Raw genomic sequence first — 23,709 nt, 5'->3', positions numbered from 1 at the left:
TATAGGTACTGTATAGGCCCATTTGGCTGTTCCTGTGAATGAAGACAAGACTAAAGAAGAGAGGAAATGGGTATACTCTCTACAATTATTCAGCCATTCCTCCTTTTTTTCAATCATCATGTCTTCCTGTATTTTTGTTTTGTTGTTCCAAGAGCTCAGGTGGTTGGTGCAGGGTGCTTGTGGGTTTGATTCCAACACGGGCTACATACACTGCATAAGCAGGTGGTAAAAGTGAGTGGATGTGGATTACAGCTGATTGAGCGTTGTTTTGATTTGTCTCTCCAGTGGTGAACGAGGATGGCCAGCCGCTCATAGAGGGGAAACTGAAAGAGAAGCAGGTTCGCTGGAAGTTCATCAAACGCTGGAAGACTCGCTACTTCACCCTGGCAGGAAACCAGCTCCTCTTTCGGAAGGGAAAATCTGTATGTATCCCTTTCAAACCTTTCAATACTTTAATTAGGTGTGATAATAAAACATCTAAAGTTTGTTCCTAAGTGTTTGTCCTATATCCTCTACGGACCACCCATCCCGGATCCGGGATTATTCTCATCAGAAACGCTGACTAGAATAGCCTAGCCTAGCGCCACAGGGATATAATATAATATAATTTCATGAAATCACAAGTCCAATACAGCAAATGAAAGATAAACATCTTGTGAATCCAGCCAACATGTCCGATTTTTAAATGTTTTACAGCGAAAACACAACATATATTTATATTAGCTCACCACAATATCCAAAAACACACCGCCATTTTTTCACAGAAAAGATAGCTTTCACAAAACCCACAAATAGAGATAAAATTAATCACTAACCTTTGAACAACTTCATCAGATGACAGTCATATGACATCATGTTATACAATACATTTATGTTTTGTTCGATTATGTTCATATTTATAGCCACAAATCGTGGTTTTACATTGGCGCCATGTTCAGAAATGGCTCCAAAATAGCGAAAGTAATTACAGATAGCAACGTGAAATACAGAAATACTCATCATAAAACTTTGATGAAAAATACATGTTGTACATATAATTAAAGATAAACATCTTGTGAATCCAGCCATCATGTCCGCTTTTTTAAATGTTTTACAGCGAAAACACAACATATATTTATATTAGCTCACCACAATGTCCAAAAACACACCGCCATTTTTTCACAGAAAAGATAGCTTTCACAAAACCCACAAATAGAGATAAAATTTATCACTAACCTTTGAACAACTTCATCAGATGACAGTCATATTGTAACGGCTTTCTTCCTGGTGTGAAGGAGAGGACCAAAATGCAGCGCGGCTAGTGTTCAACATGATTTAATAAAGAATATATATGAACACTACAAACAACAAAACAAGAAATGTGAAAACCGAAACAGTCCTATCTGGTGCAGAACACAAAGACCGAAGACAACCACCCACAATCCCCAACACAAAACAAGCCACCTATATATGATTCTCAATCAGGGACAACGATTGACAGCTGCCTCTGATTGAGAACCATATTAGGCTGAACACAGAAACAGACAAACTAGACACACAACATAGAATGCCCACCCAGCTCACGTCCTGACCAACACTAAACAAGCAAAACACACAAGAACTATGGTCAGGACGTGACACATATGACATCATGTTATACAATACATTTATGTTTTGTTCGATTATGTGCATATTTATAGCCACAAATCGTGGTTTTACATTTACGCCATGTTCAGAAATGGCTCCAAAATAGCGAAAGTAATTACAGATAGCAACGTGAAATACAGAAATACTCATCATAAAACTTTGATGAAAGATACATGTTTAACATCTAATTAATGATACACTGGTTCTTAATGCAACCGCTGTGTTAGATTTAAAAAATAACTTTAGTAAAAAGCACAGCATGCAATAATCTGAGACAGTGCTCAGCCATTCTCCACCATGTTGGAGTCAACAGAAATACGAAATTACATCATAAATATTCTTTTGATGATACCTTTGATGATCTTTCATCAGAATGCAGTGCCAGGAATCCTAGTTCCACAATAAATCGTTTTTTTGTTTTATAATGTCCATTACTTCTGTCGAATTAGCAACTTTGGCTAGCTTGTGTAGTTCACGTGTCCATCGAACTTTAAGCTAATGAACGAAAGCTTTAAAAAGTGATATTACAAATCGAATAAACTGGTCAAACTCAGTTGAGAATCAATCTTCAGGATGTTTTTCTCATATATATCCAATAACGTCCCAAACGGAGCATTTCTTCATGTCTATCTAACGCATTGAAGACAAGGACATCACATGCCCTGTGTGCGTGGCCAAGAACTGGCAATCTGCCTGACCTGTCACTCCAAAGGCTCTCATCCGGTCCCACATGAAGGTATATGCTTCATTCCACGTTCTACTGCCTGTTGACATCTAGTGGAAGGCGTATGAAGTGCATACAGATCCATAAATATAAGGCAATTGAATAGGCGATGCCTTTCACAGCGACCCATTTCAGAATTTTCACTTCCTGTTTGGAAGTTTGCCTGCCATATGAGTTCTGTTTTACTCACAGATATAATTCAAACAGTTTTAGAAACTTCAGAGTGTTTTCTATCCAATAGTAATAATAATATGCATATCATATGATCTAGGACAGAGTACGAGGCCATTTAATTTGGGCACAAATTCAACCAAAAGTGAAAATGTCTCCCCCTATACCTAAGAAGATATCTGAGAGATATAAGAAAGGTCAGGAAACTTTTTTTATTTTATTTTTTACATGTATTTTGACGTCCGGATGAAAAGTGTGTCCAAAGTAAACTGCCTGCTACTCAGGCCGAGAAGCTAGGATATGCATATAATTGGTACATTTGGATAGAAAATACTCTAAAGTTTCTAAAACTGTTAAAATAATGTCTGTGAGTATAACAGAACTGAAAAGGCAGGTGAAACCCCGAGGACAACCCCCCCCACCCCCCCACCCCCCCCCCAAAAAAAATGTTTTTATCCTACCACTGTTTTCAATGGCTGGCACTGTTATAATAGGGCGAAATCGTGCCCAATTGCAGTTCCTAGGGCTTCCACTAGATATCAACAGTCTTTAGAAAGAGTTTCAGGCTGGTTTTTGGAAGAATGAGGGAGAAGAAGGCGTTTTTCTAAGGGCTCCCATTTTGGCTGTAGTGTTTCCATGTGCATAGCCGAGAGCGCGTTCTTTTTGTTTATCTCCGGTAAAGACAACGATTCTCCGTCTTAAATTGTATTGCTTATTTGCGTATTAGGGTACCTAAGGGTTGATTATAAACGTTGATTGACTTGTTTGGATAAGTTTATTGGTAACGTTTGGGATTCAATCCAACCGAGTGGATTATTGATTGAAGCGCGCCAGCTAAACTGAGTTTTTATGGATATACAAAAGAAATTTATCGAACAAAAGGACCATTTGTAATGTAACTGAGACCTTTTGGAGTGCCAACAGAAGAAGATCTTCAAAGGTAAGGCATATATTATATCGCTATTTCTGACTTTCGTGTCGCAACTCCCTGGTTGTAAATGATTTGTTATGCATTTGTGTGTTGGACGCTGTCCTCAGATAATCGAATGGTTTGCTTTTGCCGTAAAGCCTTTTTGAAATCTGACACCTTGGCTGGATTAACAACAAGTTAATAAGCTTTATTTTGATGTTTTGCACTTGTGATTTCATGAAAGTTGAATATTTATAGTAATTTAATTTGAATTTGGCACTCTGCCATTTCACCGGATGTTGGCCATTCCAAAGAAGTTTAAGAATGAATTATATTTACAATGGCGGCCTACAGTGGGTTAACTGCCTTGTTCAGGGGCAGAATGACAGATTTTTACCTTGTCAGCTCAGGGATTCGATCCAGCAACCTTTTGGTTACTGACCCAACGCTCTAACCACTGGCCTACCTGTGGCCCCTTTAGTAGTGGTTTATTTGCAGAAATTCAACCATGAAGGCCTGATTGAGTCTCCTCTGAACAGTTGATGTTGAGATGTGTCCGTTACTTGACCTCTGTGAAGCATTTATTTGGGCTGCAATTTCTGAGGCTGGTAACTCTAATGAACTTATCCTCTGCAGCAGAGGTAACTCCGGGTCTTCCTTTCCTGTGGCGGCCCTCGTGAGAGCCAGTTTCATCATAGCGCTTTATGGTTTTGAAGAAATGTTCAAAGTTCTGACATTTTCCGTATTGACTGACCTTCATGATGAACTGTCGTTTCTCTTTGCTTATTTGAGCTGTTCTTGCCTTAATATGGACTTGGTCTTTTACCAAATAGGGTTATCTTCTGTATACCACCCTTACCTTGTCACAACACAACTGTTAATTGAAATGTAGGTGACTACCTCATGAAGCTGGTTGAGAGAATGCCAAAAGCTGCCATCAAGGCAAAGGGTGGTTATTTTGAAGAATCTCAAATATGAAATATACTTTGATTTGTTGAACACTTGTTTGGTTACTACAGGATTCAATATGTGTTATTTCATCGTTTTGATGTCTTCACTATTATTCTACAATATAGAAAATAGTAAAAAATAAAGACAAAACTTTGAATGAGCAGGTGTGTCCAAACTTTTGACTGGTAGTGTACTTCCATTCACTTTTTCAACTGGTACCAGGGGACTTTCAGACAAGAGTTTGTAAGGCCTGTGTGCGTCCAAGAGCAAAGCATGTAAACACAACATGTTCGCGAGAGTCTCATCTTTTTCCATAAGGGGTCATAATAGTTTGTAGGCCAAACCAAGTGACAAAAAAATAAGCTAGCTAACATCAGCTAACTCCTCCCTTATGTTTCATCATTGTTTAGCCCAAATGGAGCCGTTGCTATGGATAGTCGCACAGACTTATAGTAAAAGGTCACAGCTGTTTGTCAGAGTTTAGCGTGACGAAAAGCAGCTAGCTAACGTCAGCTAACAGCTCTCTCATATCGCGTCATTGTTTAGCCCAAATGGAGCTGTTGCTATGGATACCAATGCATTTCAATGGCAAAAAAAGAGCCATAGACTAGAATGGTAGGGCAAGAATTGTAGATTATTTATATCTAATCTTTCACCTGCTTAAACTATTAAGTCCAAACCAATGCTGAGATGTTTAGACTGACCCTACTTAGATTGCTTGTCAAAAGATTTTTCATACTATATACAATGTGTTTCAATGAAAACCACAGGAATACAGAGGAAGCAACTCAAAATGGTCCTGCTCCTTGGCCAATTAAGTTACAAGACCATATTTAAAGCATTCAGGCTATCAAATTCTTTATCACTTTTATAAACTATAACTAAATAAATTTGCATAAAATAACTCACCAACAGTAAATCTTGAACCGTTCAACCTAGAGACACCACACCATATTTCACATGTTTAGGCTACCTTAACTTCAAAGTCTTTCAAACTTTTATCAACTATAACTACATAGATTTGCAAACATTTGCATAAAATAACTCACCAACATTAATTCTTCATCCGTTCAAGTGTCACGCCCTGGCCTTAGTTATCTTTGTTTTTGTTATTATTTTAGTTAGGTCAGGGTGTGACATGGGGAATGTATGTGTTTTTGTAGTGTCTAGGGGTGTTGTATGTGTATGGGGCAGTGTCTAGTGTAGTTGTCTAGGTAAGTCTATGGTTGCCTGAAGGGTTCTCAATCAGAGACAGCTGTCATTCATTGTCTCTGATTGGGAGCCATATTTAAGGCAGCCATAGGCATTAGGTTAATGTGGGTAATTGTCTATGTTGTACGTTTGTAGCTTGTGTGTGCACTTACGTCTATAGCTTCACGATCGTGTTTTGTAAAAGTGTTCGTTTCGTGTTTCGTCATCTTTAATAAAAGAAGATGTCTTCATATCCCGCTGCACCTTGGTCCGCTTATTATGACGATCGTGACATCAAGATAGATACAGCAAACCAACGTTCATATGTTCAGGCTATCCTAACTTTTCATGTACATACTTGTTCAAATACAGTGGCAAGAAAAGGTATGTGAACCCTTTGGAATTACCTGGATTTCTGCATGAATTGGTCGTAAAATTTGATCTAATCTTCATCTAAGTCACAACAATAGACAAACACAGTGTGCTTAAACTAATAACACACAAATTATTGTTTTTTTCTTGTCTATATTGAATACATAATTGAAATGTTCTCAGTGTAGGTTGGAAGTATGTGAAAGTATGTGAACCCCTAGACTAATAACTTCTCCAAAAGCTAATTGGAGTCAGGAGTCAGCTAAACTGGAGTCCAATCAATGAGACGAGATTGGAGATGTTGGTTAGAGCTGCCTAGAGTGTCAGCTAAAGACTTACAGAACTCTCTGGAACATGCTAACATCTCTGTCGACGAGTCTACGATACATAAAACACTAAACAAGATTGGTGTTCATGGGAGGACACCACGGAAGAAGCCCCTGCTGTCCAAAAAAAGCATTGCTGCACGTCTGAAGTTTGCAAAATAGCACCTTGATGTTCCACAGCGCTACTGGCAAAATATTCTGTGGACAGATTAGACTAAAGTTGAGTTGTTTGGAAGGAACACACAACACTATGAAAATACGCAGAAGAAAATACGCCTTCTGGGGTGTCCCAGTCAGAGTCCGGACCTCAACCTGATTGAGATGCTGTGGCATGACCTCAAGAGAGGAGTTCACACCAGACATCCCAAGAATATTGTTGAACTGAAACAGTTTTGTAAGTAGGAATGGTCCAAAAATTCCTCCTGACCGTCGTGCAGGTCTGATCGACAACTACAGAAAACGTTTGGTTGAGGTTATTGCTGCCAAAGGATGGTCAATCAGTTATTAAATCCAAGGGTTCACATACTTTTTGCACCCTGTTTACATGGTGTGTTCAATAAATACATGAAAACATATATTTGTTTGTGTGTTATTAGTTTAAGCAGAATGTGTTTGTCTACTGTTGTGACTTAGATGAAGGTAAGATACATTTTTATGACCAATTTATGCAGACATCCAGGTAATTCTAAAGGGTTCACATACCTTTTCTTGCCACTGTATAACCAGTCACCACCATTACAATTGCAGACACTACTTAAAACTGCTTTGCTTTAAATAGTAAAGAAAAACCTTTTTTAAACTTCTACCACAAAAATACTTTTAAAGAGGTAAATCAAGTCCCATCAACTGTACTTCATGTACAATTACCATCTAGCTGTTCAAGTCAAATTTCCCCTCAGGACAATACAGTATATCACATCATATACACAGGGGGCAGAAATATATTTTAGACAGAAATATGCCTCCCCATAACCTGACAGCACTGTTAGTCACTGGACTCCCTGTCCTTATGTGTTTTCCTATTCTACTTTTTCTGTTTCTTCTTAATTGAATCACGATGTGATTTTGGGTAAAACAAGGTCTAACGTCACTCTGGGGAATCCACTAGAGATGACTGTAACAACTTTGGCCCCAGTATTGAGCCTTGGGGGATGCCCAAGGTCAGAGTATGATGCTGCAACTTCTTGAGTCATTCTTCCCTTTAATAACTCAGTATGAAAATCGACACTCAGAAGTAGCAGAAAAAAAACAAATGAAAACCAGAGAAGGAAGGAGATGATGCTGGCTGGCTGGCTGGCTGGCTGGCTGGCTGGCTGGCTGGCTGGCTGGCTGGCTGTGTGTGTGTGTGTGTGTGTGTGTGTGTGTGTGTGTGTGTGTGTGTGTGTGTGTGTGTGTGTGTGTGTGTGTGTGTGTGTGTGTGTGTGTGTGTGTGTGTGTGTGTGAAGACTTCGAGACCACTGTGTTTTAACGATACAAATCGCTCCAACTAATTAGTGTTTGATTCTGACTTACTTTGAGGCCGAACTTGGTGTAAGGTCATTGGACTTTACGGCAGAAATAATTATTGTGCAAAGAAAAAAGTGTTGCCTTTGAGAAAACGAGACCGTAAAACAACGTGTTGAGGTCACGTAGTCATCAGAAAGCCCATGAGTCATCACCATGTGCCAAAACAAAGCGAAACACTCAAATTTATTACAATGATAAAAAGATACAGTATTAATTCAACTTCAGCCACAATGTAATTAGAGCTGATCTGTTTTATCGTGCTGTTGGTGTGTGTGTAGTGTTGGTGTGTGTGTGTGTATGTGTATGTCATTGAGCAGGGATTAGATGAGAGACCTTATTGTTAGTCAATGCCATGTTAGCAAGAGAGAGAGAGATGCGTCAACAGCAACCTTGGGAAAATCATTAACAGCAGACTCGTACATTTCCTCAGTGAAAACAATGTACTGAGCAAATGTCAAATTAGCTTTTTTACCAAATTACTGTACGACAGACCACTTATTCACCCTGCACACCCTAATTGACAAACAAACAAACCAAAACAAAGGCAAAGTCTTCTCATGCTTTGTTGATTTCAAATAAGCGTTTTACTCAATTTGACATGAGGGTCTGCTATACAAATTGATGGAAAGTGGTAAATCTCAGTAAGAAGAAAATAATGGTGTTCCAAAAAAGATCCAGTTGCCACAAATACAGATTCCATCTTGACACCGTTGCCCTAGAGCAGTGGTTCCCAAACTTTCTATTGTCCCGTACCCCTTCAAACATTCAACCTCCAGCTGTACCCCCTCTAGCACCAGGGTCAGCACACTCTCAAATGTTGTTTCTTGACATCATTGTAAGCCTGCCACACATACACTATATGATAAATTTATTAAACATAAGAATGAGTTTGTCACAACCCGGCTCGTGGGAAGTGACAAAGAGCTCTTATAGGACCTGGGCACAAATAATAATATAATAATAATAAATCATTTTGCTCTTTATTTAACTATCTTATATAAAAAAAAAAAACGTATTTGTTCATCGAAAATTGTGAATAATTCACCACAGGTTAATGAGAACTGTGTGCTTGAAAATACACTCATAACTTTGCAATGTTGGGTTGTGTTAGAGAGAGGCTCTGTCTTAAATAATTTCCCTCACACAGTCTGTGCCTGTATTTAGTTTTCATGCTAGTGATGGCCAAGAATCCACTCTCACGTAGGTACGTGGTTGCAAAGGGCATCAGTGTCTTAACACACCCCCATAAACGTAACGGATATATACCAGGAGCTGTGCCGGGCCCGCCACGTCTGTTGACTCATCCAGCTGTAACGCATAGAATTCACTGGCTTGTATGCAAAGCAGTAATTATTTCAAAACATCTCCTGCCATGTCACTGCTGCGTCATGAAACAGTGTTGTTTGATGGAGGCATTGTCTGTATATTTTCTGGGGCATTTTTCCCCAGCATTGTCCCAGCCATATCCGCGGTCGCAGGAAGAATTAAGTCCTCCACAATAGTATGGGGCTTGCCTGTCCTAGCCACTCGGTAGATCACCATATAAGACGTATCTAGCCCCTTCTTATTAATGGTATCAGTTGCTTTTGTACATGTCTTACTTCTCGAAAGTCGTATTAAAGTCGGCTTATTTTTCAAATTGGCATGTTTTGTTTCTAAATGTCTGTGCAAGAGTGAAGGTTTCATCGAGTTGTGAGATACTTGTGAGTACTTTTGCACATATAACACACTGTGGCTGAGGAAAGGCACTACTCCCAATATAAGTTGAACCGTTGCATTTCACCTAACCATTTCCCCAAAGCCTTAGGACACACACGCAATAGGAACTAGGGGAGTGGCGAGAAGAGTACATTGACTTCTCCTTCAGTCTGTGTGAATACATGAGCAGCTTAACCACTGTAGCTAACAGAAGACAGACCCTCCACACAGACAGCCAGATCCTCTCACACACGCACACACACACACACACACACACACACACACACACACACACACACACACACACACACACACACACACACACACACACACACACACACACACACACACACACACACACACACACACACACACACACACACACACATTGCAGAGTCATCCTGACGTGTGAGATGGGAGATAACAGTGTATTCCACGAGTCAGAGAGATGTAGCTGTCTTAAGGGGTAGAGCATTAGAGACAGTGCTTATGGGCTCAAGGATTTCATTTCCTCCCTTATATAAGGACCAAGACAATAAAACACCCTCTTGTCTTACTGCAGTAAATCTTTGCAAGAGGACCATAAAAGTTTATGTTTTGCGCTAACGTACTGTTGTTACAAATCCTAGCAAACTTTTATTTTGCTCCTGAAATATGTGGCATTAAACAACAGGTCTTCAAAAACAGCCGCAAGGCAGCTGTTCAACAGTAAAACATGTCAGTGTCACAATGTTGAATGTTAATATTATCAATGTGCCTCTCGGGAACCTGGCAGCGTTTAAGTGTGTCAGAAAATGGCCATTCATCATGTGTAGGGGTGATAGTGGAACACCATTAACAGCCCCCCTCCCCCTCACTTTTACGCTGCTGCTACTGTCTGTTATTATCTATGCATAATCACTTTAATAACTCTACCTACATGTACATATTACCTCAACTAACCGGTGCCTCCGCACATTGACTCTGTACCTTTGCCCCCCTGTATATAGTCTTACTATTGTTATTTTACTGCTGCTCTTTAGTTACTTGTTACTTTCATTTTTTCTTAAAACTGCATTGTTGGTTAAGGGCTTGTAAGTAAGCATTTCACTGTAAGGTCTACACCTGTTGTATTCAGCATTTCACTGTAAGGTCTACACCTGTTGTGCTTGGTGCATGTAGCTAATTAAAATTAGATTTGATTCATCATGTGTAGTGGTGATAGTGAAACGACATTTAAAAAATGCCATTCATCATGTTTAAAAAAATTTTTTTACCTTTATTTAACTAGGCAAGTCCGTTAAGAACAAATTCTTATTTTCAATGACGGCCTACCAAAAGGCAAAAGGCCTCCTGCAGGGACGGGGGCTGGGATTAAAAATGTAAAAAAATTAAAATATAGGACAGAACACACGTCACGACAGGAGAGACAACACAACACTACATAAAGAGAGACCTAAGACAACAACGTAGCAAGGCAGTAACACATGACAACACAGCATGGTAGCAACACATGACAACAACATGGTAGCAACACAACATGGTAGCAGCACAAAACATGGTACAAACATTATTGGGCACAGACAACAGCACAAAGGGCAAGAAGGTAGAGACAACAATACATCACGCAAGCAGCCACAGCTGACAGTAAAAGTGTCTTTGAATGAAGAGATTGAGATAAAACTGTCCAGTTTGAGTGTTTGTTGCAGCTCGTTCCAGTCGCTAGCTGCAGCAAACTGAAAAGACGAGCGACCCAGGGATGTGTGTGCTAAGGGGACATTTTAACAGAATGTGACTGGCAGAACAGGTGTTCTATGTGAAGGATGACGACTGCAGTAGGTATCTCAGATAGGGGGGAGTGGCCTAAGAGGGTTTTTATAAATAAGCATCAACCAGTGGGTCTTGCGATGGGTTTACAGAGATGACCAGTTTACAGAGGAGTATAGAGTGCAGTGATGTGTCCTATAAGGTGCATTGGTGGAAAATCTGACGGCCGAATGGTAAAGAACATCTGGCCACTCGAGAGCACCCTGACCTGCCGATCTATAAATTACATCTCCCTAATCTAGCATGGGTAGGATGGTCATTTGAATCAGGGTTAGTTTGGCAGCTGGGGTGAAAGAGGAGCGATTACGATAGAGGAAACCAAGATTTAATATTAGCCTGCAGCTATGATATGTGCTGAGAGAAGTACAGTGTAGTGGTGATAGTGAAACGACATCAATAGAATTGGATTGCTGCTCCAAAATGTGCATTTATAACTATTTATTAATGTTTAACTAGAATCTCCCCATGTTGCTGAAAGGTTTATCTCTGTCCTGTCTTGTCTACTACAGAAAGATGAGCTAGACGACAGCACCATCGAGCTGAGCAAAGTGCAGAGCGTCAAGGTGGGTGAACTTCCAAGTCCATTCATGTAACAACAATTCCATTCATACCCTTTGTCCACTTCTGATAATTCTGTCTGTCTGTCTGTCTGTCTGTCTGTCTGTCTGTCTGTCTGTCTGTCTGTCTGTCTGTCTGTCTGTCTGTCTGTCTGTCTGGTCTGTCTGTCTGTCTGTCTGTCTGTCTTGTCTTGTCTTGTCTTGTCTTGTCTTGTCTTGTCTTGTCTTGTCTTGTCTGTCTGTCCAGGTGGTGGCTAAGAAGCGCCGTGAGCGGGGTCTCCCTCGGGCCTTTGAGATCTTCACGGACAGTAAGACTTATGTCCTGAAGGCTCGTGATGAGAAGCATGCTGAGGAGTGGCTCCAGTGTATTAATGTTGCCGTGGCCCAGGCCAGAGAGAAAGAGAACAGAGAGGCCACCACCTACCTGTGACCTTATGACCTGGAAGATATTCTACTGTGAACCGTTCCTGAGCCAGAAACACAACATACAGCCCCGTGCTACTGTACCATCTACTAACAACAGCTGTGACGTCCACTGTTTCTGATCATCTGACAGACCTGTGACGTCCACTGTTTCTGATCATCTGACAGACCTGTGACGTCCACTGTTTCTGATCATCTGACAGACCTGTGACGTCCACTGTTTCTGATCATCTGACAGACCTGTGACGTCCACTGTTTCTGATCATCTGACAGACATTTGACGTCCACTGTTTCTGGTCATCTGACGGACCTGTGGGGCAGTGAAGACTGATATCCAGACATCATTACCAGAATTTTGACAAACATTTATATAGGGTATTGTTTCAGTATTTACAGCAATAAGGATCTTACTAGCAATATGGACCTTCTATTTCCAGCAATAACAATCTACATAGTAAACCTAGCAATAAGAGCTCAATATGAACAGCATGAGAAAACTATCTTGGCCCAGACAGTGAAGATGAAAACCCCCAAATAGATAGCATATGAGAGTGTTCTACAGCAAACAAGCGGATTTACTGTTATTAGCATTTAGCAGTATAATGTATTAATATACCGTAATTTAGCAGTATAATTTATTAATATACCGTCATTTAGCAGTATAATTTATTAATATACTGTCATTTAGCAGTATAATTTATTAATATACCGTCATTTAGCAGTATAATTTATGAATATACCGTCATTTAGCAGTTTAATGTATTACTATACCATAATTTTGCAGTATAGTTTATTAATATACCGTAATTTTGCAGTATAATTTATTAATATACCGTCATTTAAAAAGTGGTATTACACACACCCAGTGGTGTAATATAGTGAGCTACAAAAGTATTGACAAAGTTACAGACTTACAAATATCATACCTTCAAGACATGCTAACCTTTCACCATTACAATAACAGGGGAGATTAGCATTTTATATCATACCTCCAAGACATGCTAACCTTTCACCATTACAATAACAGGGGAGATTAGCATTTTGGCGGGGGTATGATATTTGTGCGTCTGTAACTTGCTCACTCATCATTATTCATGATTCATTCAGGATTATCCGTAACCATGGTAGCATCCACATGAATGTATCAGTGTTTGGAAACATATTATATTCTTATTTACAATAAAAGTGACTCCAAAATGACACAATACATTATTTACCATTCATTTCTATTGGGCACAAAATAATCTGAAACACAACCAAAACTAACAGAAAATGCATCTAACCAATTTGTGGAGTCACAAGCTTGTTGAGACGAAATGCTTAACTTTTTACTACTTTATTAATCATTTTTAAACGGTTCATCCGATATGGATGAAAATACCCTGAATTGAAAGCTGACGGTCTGCACGTTAATCTCATAGTCGTTGTATCATTTCAAATTCAAAGTGCTGGAGTACAGAGACAAAACAACCGAAAATGTGTCACTGTTTGGATACGTTTGGAGCTCACTGTATGTCATAGTTTGATAAATGAACAGACTAGTCCTCTGGAGGTCTTAGCAGAGGCTCAGAACAACCGTGGGGGATATGGGCCACACTGCTGGGGGCTTTATAGCTACGCTTACTCTCCCTATAGGACACGCTCTTCTATGGAGAAACATGTTTATTGGCAAAGCTATCATCTTTTTATTCTCTTGCCTTTTCTTCCAAGAAAATAGTTTGGTGTGTGTGTGTGTGTGTGTGTGTGTGTGTGTGTGTGTGTGTGTGTGTGTGTGTGTGTGTGTGTGTGTGTGTGTGTGTGTGTGTGTGTGTGTGTGTGTGTGTGTGTTTACAATGATGAGCGTTGTTGACATTTCTGACTTGTCCATTAATAACTATACATTAAACCTATTGTTTGCAGAACTCTCTCTCATCACGCTGGAATTTACCACCCCACCCCTAATTGGAGTAACTAGTGAACAACAACTCTTAGGCTTCTACTTCCAGCGTATACATACTATATACATTTTAGGGACACAACGTATTTAACAATAGTTATCTTTTGTTTGTTTTTAGTCCCATCCTTAAGCTATTCTCAACCCCTCCCATTTATCTCTGAAGACCACCCAGTTTTGATTTCTATTTGCCATATATTTGCCAACTGTGCTGTTTCACCAAACTTCTGAACCTACCGTATATACGTTTGACTTTAGTTATCTTGTTATTTTTAGTCCTACCCTTCAGCTCCACTCAGCTTTCCAATGAACCCATTGACTTGCCTGAATGAGCAATGTGTTCTAGAATCTGAACAAATTAAACAATACACTCACAAACTGCTAAGAAAATCTAAGAATTGGACTGGAGATTTCCTTGTGGGTTCAGAACCAGCACCAGCTGTCAAAATGAATGAACTGTTTCTGTGGACGATGCAGCCAGTTAAGTCATTTTGAATGATTTGTAAGTGTAGATGATGTACACCCAGCGGTCAGTTTATTAGGTACACCCAGTGGTCAGTTTATTAGGTACACCCAGTGATCAGTGTATTAGGTACACCCAGCGGTCAGTTTATTAGGTAAACCCAGTGGTCAGTTTATTAGGTAAACCCAGTGGTCAGTTTATTAGGTACACCCAGTGGTCAGTTTATTAGGTAAACCCAGTGGTCAGTTTATTAGGTAAACCCAGTGGTCAGTTTATTAGGTACACCAAGTGGTCAGTTTATTAGGTACACCCAGTGGTCAGTTTATTAGGTACACACCAGTGGTCAGTTTATTAGGTACACCCAGTGGTCAGTTTATTAGGTACACACCAGTGGTCAGTTTATTAGGTACACACCAGTGGTCAGTTTATTAGGTACACACCAGTGGTCTGTTTATTAGGTACACCCAACGGTCAGTTTATTAGGTACACCCAGTTGCCAGTTTATTAGGTACACCCATCTACTACCGGGTCAGACCCCCCTTTGCCTTCAGAACAGCCAGAATTGTTTGTGGCCATGGATTCTACAAGGTGTGACGTTCAAGCGTCGGTCAATTGGTATCAGACCTAATGTGTGCCAGGAACACATTTCCCACGTCATTACACCAATGCCACCAGCCTATACCGTTGACACCAGGCAGGATGGGGCCACGGACTGCTTACACCAAATCCTGACTCTGCCGTCAGCATGACGCAACAGGAACAGAAATTCGTCAGACCAGGCAATGTTTTTCCAGTGTTTGTTCAGTGTTGGTGATCGTGTGCCCACTGGAGCTGCTTCTTGTTTTTAGCTGAAATGAGTGTAACCCGGTGTGGTCATCTGCTGTAATAGCCCATCCGTGACAAGGACCGATGAGCGTTCTGAGATTGCCATTCTTCACACCACGTTGTACTGTGCCGTTATTTGCTTGTTAGCTTGCATTCTCCTTCAACCTTCGCCTGAAGGACTGACTGGATGTTTTTAGTTGGCAGCACCATTCTCTGTAAACCCGTCAGTTTCTGAGGTAATGGATCCGGTGCGCCTGGCACCGACGATCATACAACGCTCAAACTCGCTTAGGTCACTCGTTCAATCAAAGAGTGACTGAATGCCTCAATGCCTGTCTGCCTGCTTTATATAACAGGCCACGGCCACGTGACTCACTGTCTGTAGGAACAACCTACTTTCTGGACTGGCCACTGAGTGTATATGAGCAGCCAGAGAAACCCTGTAATACTCTACACCCCCTCAGTAGTCATAGAGACCAGAGAAACCCTGTAATACTCTACACCCCCTCAGTAGTCATAGAGACCAGAGAAACCCTGTAATACTCTACACCCCCTCAGTAGTCATAGAGACCAGAGAAACCCTGTAATACTCTACACCCCCTCAGTGGTCATAGAGACCAGATAAACCCTGTAATACTCTACACCCCCTCAGTAGTCATAGAGACCAGAGAAACCCTGTAATACTCTACACCCCCTCAGTAGTCATAGAGACCAGAGAAACCCTGTAATACTCTACACCCCCTCAGTAGTCATAGAGACCAGAGAAACCCTGTAATACTCTACACCCCCTCAGTGGTCATAGAGACCAGAGAAACACTGTAATAATCTACACCCCCTCAGTAGTCATAGAGACCAGAGAAACCCTGTAATACTCTACACCCCCTCAGTAGTCATAGAGACCAGAGAAACCCTGTAATACTCTACACCCCCTCAGTAGTCATAGAGACCAGAGAAACCCTGTAATACTCTACACCCCCTCAGTAGTCATAGAGACCAGAGAAACCCTGTAATACTCTACACCCCCTCAGTAGTCATAGAGACCAGAGAAACCCTGTAATACTCTACACCCCCTCAGTGGTCACAGAGACCAGAGAAACCCTGTAATACTCGACACCCCCTCAGTGGTCATAGAGACCAGAGAAACCCTGTAATACTCTACACCCCCTCAGTAGTCATAGAGACCGACAAAGCATGAAGCCTGGAGTAGCTGAATCTTTAGCCAGCACTCTACCATTAGTTACCATGTGTTTTATTAGGACACTTAAACCTGGTGAGGTATGCCTGTGTCAATTTAGTGACTGTGTTTTAGCCCAGCTCCTGTGCCACGTCTAGATGTGTGTAAATAGTTTCTATTCAGGGCAGGCCTGTTTCCTGTAGCCCTGTGGCTCTCTAGGTGAATGTTGGGTCTACACTGCCTGCTGTACGGCATGCTGCATGGCCTGCTCTGTAATGCTATAGTAGTGTCAGCCATAACAGCAGAGCGGAGTGCCAGGCCGGGCCGAGATTTCTCACATGGTTCAGCTTACACATGTATGTTTCTCTAACTGACGACCTCTTCTGGGACCGACCTGGCCGCCACCGGAGCCAACGTTTGCTTACAACAATTATTTACATCACACCTTTCTCCTCCTCAGCCCCTCCCCTCTTATCCTCCTCCTCTCCCTGACCCAATTACACAGCTCTACTCGGGCCCCAGAAATTTCACAGCCAATAGCACAGTCCACTAGTGATACAGGCAATACTTATTGTAGAAGTGTCAACTCGGTTTAAGTGCAGTACTGTTCAACACTGCTAATTCAGTGAGCCTATGTTCTTTTGACTCGCTCCAGATATTCATTGTCTTACGTCAGGTGGCGTCACTCCTACGCGACGCTCGTCCCTCAACCTCAGTGCAGGCGGAATCTACGCACTATCTGACGTAGGACAATGCCAGATATCAGCATGCCAGTGTTCACCCATATTTCAGGAGTAGACTATATATTCCCATACAGTATGTCCATATTCTAGCTAAACTCCGTTCCCTGCCATGCCAACCCATCGCGAAATCACGACGCAGAAGTCTGTGCGTCAGCCACTACATTACTATGGTGCCATGGTGATGACGTCATCGTTTTACTACTGCGTCGATTTCTGAACGTTTGAAGACAATATTTTAGAGCCAGTTATGTCAACACTTTTTCCTCTCCCGTCACTGCCATCTTGCCCTAGATCCAGAGCTTCTCGAGTCTTTGAGACAAAATTAGTCGTTGTTTTGTTGTGTTTCTTCATAACTGAATGCATTTACAGGCAGCTGTGTAAATATAGTTTCCTGTTACGGAGACGTTAAGATGATACACACGGTATGTGTATATTAGTGGTGTCTCTTACGCCTGACGTCAGAGGAAGTCTTTCTGTGACAATGAAAACGTCTATGCTTGTGAGAGCCACTCCACGCTAGGAGCCTTCAGTAGTATGTAAAACGATCCTGTTTAGATTCAATAACACAAAGGAAGTGTATCTTCTACTGTTCTAGACTACACCAATAATCACAGATTTTGTATTTTTGAACAGAATTTACAAAAAAGTATTCATGTTTTTGAATGTACGGTATAACTGATTTTCAGTAGAGAAAATTGTAGATGATATGATAACACTCTTCTATGTTGTTTTTTTTATGTTAGATTGTATTAATAACCACTTTGGTTTTCATTTTGAGGACAGTATTTATTTTTCCTGTATTGTAAAATCATGCCTGAAAAAACAGCTGATGCTTAATGCTTAGTGAATTAGATTTTCTATGCATCACTTTAATATCATATGTTCTTATTTTTCTGTGCAACAATATAACTGTAAAGACAAATGAATGGTGTTGCTTCTTTATGATAGAAGAATATTTAGACATCTTACATTTCTGCCTGTTGCATGTCTGACTCTACCCTGTGTTTCTGCCTTCACGCCTCAGTTACATGTCTGACTCTGCCCTGTGTTTCTGCCTTCACGCCTCAGTTACATGTTTGACTCTGCCCTGTGTTTCTGCCTTCATGCCTCAGTTACATGTCTGACTCTGCCCTGTGTTTCTGCCTTCACGCCTCAGTTACATGTTTGACTCTGCCCTGTGTTTCTGCCTTCATGCCTCAGTTACATGTCTGACTCTGCCCTGTGTTCTCGCTCTAAGGATTATTAAATATCATCAATAAAATGAAGAGTTTTATCATTCAAAATCACACAGCTTCATAGCACCCATAGCTAATGTGAAAATGGTTCTAAAACAGAGATGGTAAATGACAGAAGTAGTGGTATATTACAGAATACAAAAGGAAACCCAGCCGCGATCTGCCCAGTGACACGAGCATTCCAGACGAGCTAAATGCCTTTTATACTCACTTTGAGGCAAGCAACACTGAAGCATGCATGAGAGCACCAGCTGTTCCGGATGACTGTGTGATCATGCTCTCCGTAGCCTATGTGAGCAAGACCTTTAAACAGGTCAACATTCTCAAAGCCGCGGGGCCAGACGGATTACGAGGACTTATACTCAAAGCATGAGTGGACCAATTGACAAGTGTCTTCACTGACATTTTCAACCTGTCCCTGACCGAGTCTGTAATACCTACAGTGGGGCAAAAAAGTATTTAGTCAGCCACCAATTGTGCAAGTTCTCCCACTTAAAAAGATGAGAGAGGCCTGTAATTTTCATCATAGGTACACTTCAACTATGACAGACATTGTAGGATTTTTTATGAATTTATTTGCAAATTATGGTGGAAAATAAGTATTTGGTCAATAACCAAAGTTTATCTCAATACTTTGTTATATACCCTTTGTTGGCAATGACAGAGGTCAAACGTTTTCTGTAAGTCTTCACAAGGTTTTCACACACTGTTGCTGGTATTTTGGCCCATTCCTCCATGCAGATCTCCTCTAGAGCAGTGATGTTTTGGGGCTGTTGCTGGGCAACACGGACTTTCAACTCCCTCCAAAGATTTTCTATGGGGTTGAGATCTGGAGACTGGCTAGGCCACTCCAGGACCTTGAAACCATGAAGCGCTTTGAAAGGCTGGTTATGGCTCACATTAACATCAACATGCCGGAAACCCTAGACCCACTCCCAAATTGCATACCACCCCAACAGATCCACAGATGATGCATTCTCAATCGCACTCCACACTGCCATTTCCCACCTGGACAAAAGGAACACCTATGTGAGAATGCTGTTCATTGACTACAGCTCAGCGTTCCACACCAGAGTGCCCACAAAGCTCATCACTAAGCTGAGGACACTGGGACTTAACACCTCCCTCTGCAACTGGATCCTGGACTTCCTGACAGGCCGCCCCCAGGTGGTAAGGGTAGGCAACAACACATCTGCCATGCTGATCCTCAACACGTGGGCCCCTCAGGGGTGCGTGCTGAGTCCCCTCCTGTACTACCTGTTCACCCACAATTGCGTGGCCAAGCACGACTCCAACACCATCATTAAGTTTGCTGACGACACAACAGTGGTAGGCCTGATCACCAACAACGAGTAGACAGTCTATAGGGAGGAGGTCAGAGACCTGGCAGTGTGGTACCAGGACAACATCCTCTCCCTTAATGTGAGCAAGACAAAGGGGCTGATTGTGGACTACAGGAAAAGGCGGGAGAAATAGGCCCCCATTAACATCGACAGGGCTGTAGTGGAGCGGGTCGAAAGTTTCAAGTTCACCAACGAACTATCATGGTCCAAACACACCTAGACAGTTGTGAAGAGGGCACAACAACACTTTTTCCCCCTCAGGAGACTGAAAAGATTTGGCATGGGTCCCCAGATCCTCAAAAAGTTATACAGCTGCACCATCGAGAGCATCCTGACCAGTTGCATCACCACCTGGTAATGCAACTGCTCGGCGTCTGACCATAAGGCGCTGCCCAGGGTAAGTGCATATGGCCCAGTACATCAATGGGGCCAAGCTTCCTGCCATGCAGGACCTATATACTAGGCGGTGTCAGGGGAAGGCCCAAAATCTGGTCGAAGACTCCAGTCACCCTAGTCATAGACTGTTCTCTCTGCTACCGCATGGCAAGCTGTACCGGATCGCCAAGTCTCACACCAAAAGACTCATTATCGGACTAAAAGGCTCCTTAGCAGCTTCTACCACCAAGCCATAAGACTGCTAAACAATTAATCACATGGCCACCCGGACTATTTACATTGACCCCCTTTGTTTTTACACTGCTGCTAATCGCTGTTTATTAGCTATGCATAGTCACTTTACAAATTACCTCGACTAACCTGTACCCCCACACATTGACTCGGTACCGATACCCCCTGTATAGAGCCTTGTGATTGTTATTTTAATATTCTTGTATTTAAAAAAAATAAAATAAAAATGTTCAGTTTAGTTGATTTAGTAAATATTTTCTTAACTCTATTTCTTGAACTGCATTGTTGGTTAAGGACTTGTCAGTAAGCATTTCACGGTAAGGTCTACCTACACCTGTTGTATTCGGCGCATATGACAAATAAAATTTGATTTGATTTATCCCACCTGGTTTGAGTTCAGAAATCTCACACGCATGGCCTGTCTGGCGTCTGCAGTCTGTTTCACACACACACACACACACACACGGCTGGCGTCTACTGTCTGCTGCTGCTTGAAAGGGTTTCAGCTTCTGGGGATAATTTCACCCATTCTGTACACACACACACACAAGGTTTGATTTCAGCTTCTGGGGATAATTTCAGGCATCCGTACACAAATTACAGCATGAAGAGGACAGGGAAGGACAAGCAGAGAACATCACAGATATTCATGATTATAACCTTATTTAAAGATGCTGCTAACATTGAACAGACCAGCAATCACACACACACACTTGCACAGCTTTTTTTAATGTGAATTTTCTGGACTTTTTAGGGAGTACAAATGTATTCCCATTCAAAATCCTATTTTCCCCAACCCTAACTCCAAATCCCCTAAACTTAACTTCAAAACCCCTAAACTTAAACCTAACCCTTAAGCCTAAAAAATAGCATTTTAACAAATTCAGGACATTAAAAAAGTCATGAATTTTCAAAACAAATCTTGTTTTCCTACCTTGTCAGGATATGCTGGTGACTTGTCAGGACATTCTGGTCCTGATAATGTAGGAAAACACATGCACACACACACACACACACACCAGATGCCAACCATGCCATGTGATGCATGTTAGTGATGCCTGCTAGTGATGCGTGCAGATTGCTTTGATTGCACAATGCAATGGTAATGAATTCCGTTTGTAGGTCCATTCACCAGGTTTCAGAGAGTTTATATTGGAGGTAACTCAACTTTTTACATGTTGAATTCATGGCGTCGCCGAGATGTCGAGTGTGTAGTAAGATTTTCATGAGCTGTTACCATGACAATGTATAACGTTTAAAAAAATGTGGCATACAGACTTCCTTATACAGCAGGGTCATGTGTTAAACACTCCTTGTGCCAATAGATGTCATTATGCTCTCATTAGAGAAATCACAAGCATTTCTAGAGACTGGTTTATCATCTGCAGAAGGGGTTGGGAGGAGCTGTGTATTCAACAATGGCCTCACTTTAAAATGGACCGTTCTGAAGACAATCGAGGATAATTATTCATAATATGAAGAGGGATTTCTCCAGCCGACATTCACCAACAACATCTCACTTGGCATTAGCCAGAAAACTAGTTCTCCATTTATGGGAATACCAGTGAATCCTCCGTTTTTCTGAGTAGAGTAAGACAGTGGAGGGTCGGAGAATTACCCCACAGCAAATGTGGCATCAAGAGTCAGTCAGTGGAGATGTCAGGGTCGGAGAATTCCATCGCAGCAAATGTAGCGTCACCAAGACCTGTCACCTGGAGATGTCAGGGTCACCAAGACCTGTCACCTGGATATGTCAGGTTCACTAAGACCTGTCACCTGGATATGTCAGGTTCACACCAAGACCTGTCACCTGGATATGTCAGGTTCACCAAGACCTGTCACCTGGATATGTCAGGTTCACCAAGACCTGTCACCTGAATATGTCAGGTTCACCAAGACCTGTCACCTGAATATGTCAGGTTCACCAAGACCTGTCACCTGAATATGTCAGGTTCACCAAGACCTGTCACCTGGATATGTCAGGTTCACTAAGACCTGTCACCTGGATATGTCAGGTTCACCAAGACCTGTCAGCTGGAGATGAGGAAGATTTAACACCAGGCCTAAATCTACATGCTCTTTCTCTCTCTCTCTCTTGCTCTTGCTCTCTCGCTGCATCCTCTCGTTCCCTTTTTCACTAAACAGTTTCTTGAAGAACACCGCCATTTGGCATCATCGACACCATCGCTTTGCGATGATAAAGATTTATCATCACTTCTTCCTCTTCAGTTAGATAACTGACCCGTCAACAAAACAAAAATCAAGGAACCAAAGAGAACGGTTTGAATGCCACAGGGTGGCCGGGTCAGAGGCGATAAATTAGCGATCTCTTTAGGTCAGATGGCAAGGATTTCCAACACTCGTTGGCCATGTTTTACTGGAAGCAGTTGCTACAATGCAGAGCATAGTGTCACAGTCCTGTTTAGGGTTGCACATTTCCAGTAACTTTCCCCACAAAATGTCAGGTTTTCCAGAAATCCTGGTTTGAAGGTTCTGTATTTTCTGCTTATTCCTTGCTGATTGACGAAATCCGCGTTTTCAGAAAATGTTGAAACCTTAGTCTTGTCACAGCTCCCACACCGAACACGGAGGAGAGTCTTTACACATGACTCCTCAATCATCGTAGAAATAGACAGACAGGGTGTAGATGTGGCTCCTCTTACTCCAAATGGGAGATGTTCACTTTATTAATTAAACATACTCAACACTTGTCCCCATGGCAACAAAGTGGTGTGATTGTCTCTGTCATCATTCCACAGCTCCTGACTGAATGAAGCTGATTAATGCACACTCACTCTCTGGATTACTTAAGCACAAGTGGTTTGAAAGACATAGAAGGGGGGAGTGGGAGAACGATGAAGAGAAATGAGAAAGTTGAGAAGAAAGACAGAGAGGAGCTGAACGGAGAGAAGAGAGAATGAGAGAGGAGAAGAAAGTGGGAAAGTAAAATTGTGGTACAGGGAGGAGGGAGGCTCTCTTCAAAGAACAGATCTCCCACCAGGATGTTCTGGACCCCCTTAAAACAAGGGTTGTGTCCTTCAACATCCCAGCGCCATGGTACACTCCTGAACTGCGTGCCATGAAAGCCACAGGACGACAACTAAA

At 41.7% G+C, this 23,709-nt stretch overlaps 1 protein-coding gene across 2 annotated transcripts in view; it reads left to right on the top strand.

Annotated features, from left to right (window-relative positions):
- The window catches only part of LOC129822446 (ventricular zone-expressed PH domain-containing protein-like), a 182,505-nt gene extending 163,820 nt beyond the window's left edge, over positions 1 to 18,685 (top strand). The window contains exons 13-16 of one of the 2 annotated variants that reach the window (XR_008754488.1): positions 286 to 422; positions 11,791 to 11,844; positions 12,086 to 15,012; positions 15,064 to 18,685. Coding sequence is in view for 1 of the 2 variants with exons in the window: in XM_055880730.1 (XP_055736705.1) it covers positions 286 to 422; positions 11,791 to 11,844; positions 12,086 to 12,268 (374 nt within the window). In the remaining variant the exon portion in view is untranslated. Of the gene's footprint in view, positions 1 to 285; positions 423 to 11,790; positions 11,845 to 12,085 lie in introns of both variants that reach the window. The other variant, XM_055880730.1, reaches the window with a different exon arrangement.
- Positions 18,686 to 23,709: the final 5,024 nt, after the last annotated feature.

This window comes from Salvelinus fontinalis, chromosome 24 (assembly GCF_029448725.1).
Source record: "Salvelinus fontinalis isolate EN_2023a chromosome 24, ASM2944872v1, whole genome shotgun sequence".
Taxonomy (NCBI): Eukaryota; Metazoa; Chordata; class Actinopteri; order Salmoniformes; family Salmonidae; genus Salvelinus; species Salvelinus fontinalis.
This window is presented reverse-complemented; position numbering and strand designations above follow the sequence as displayed.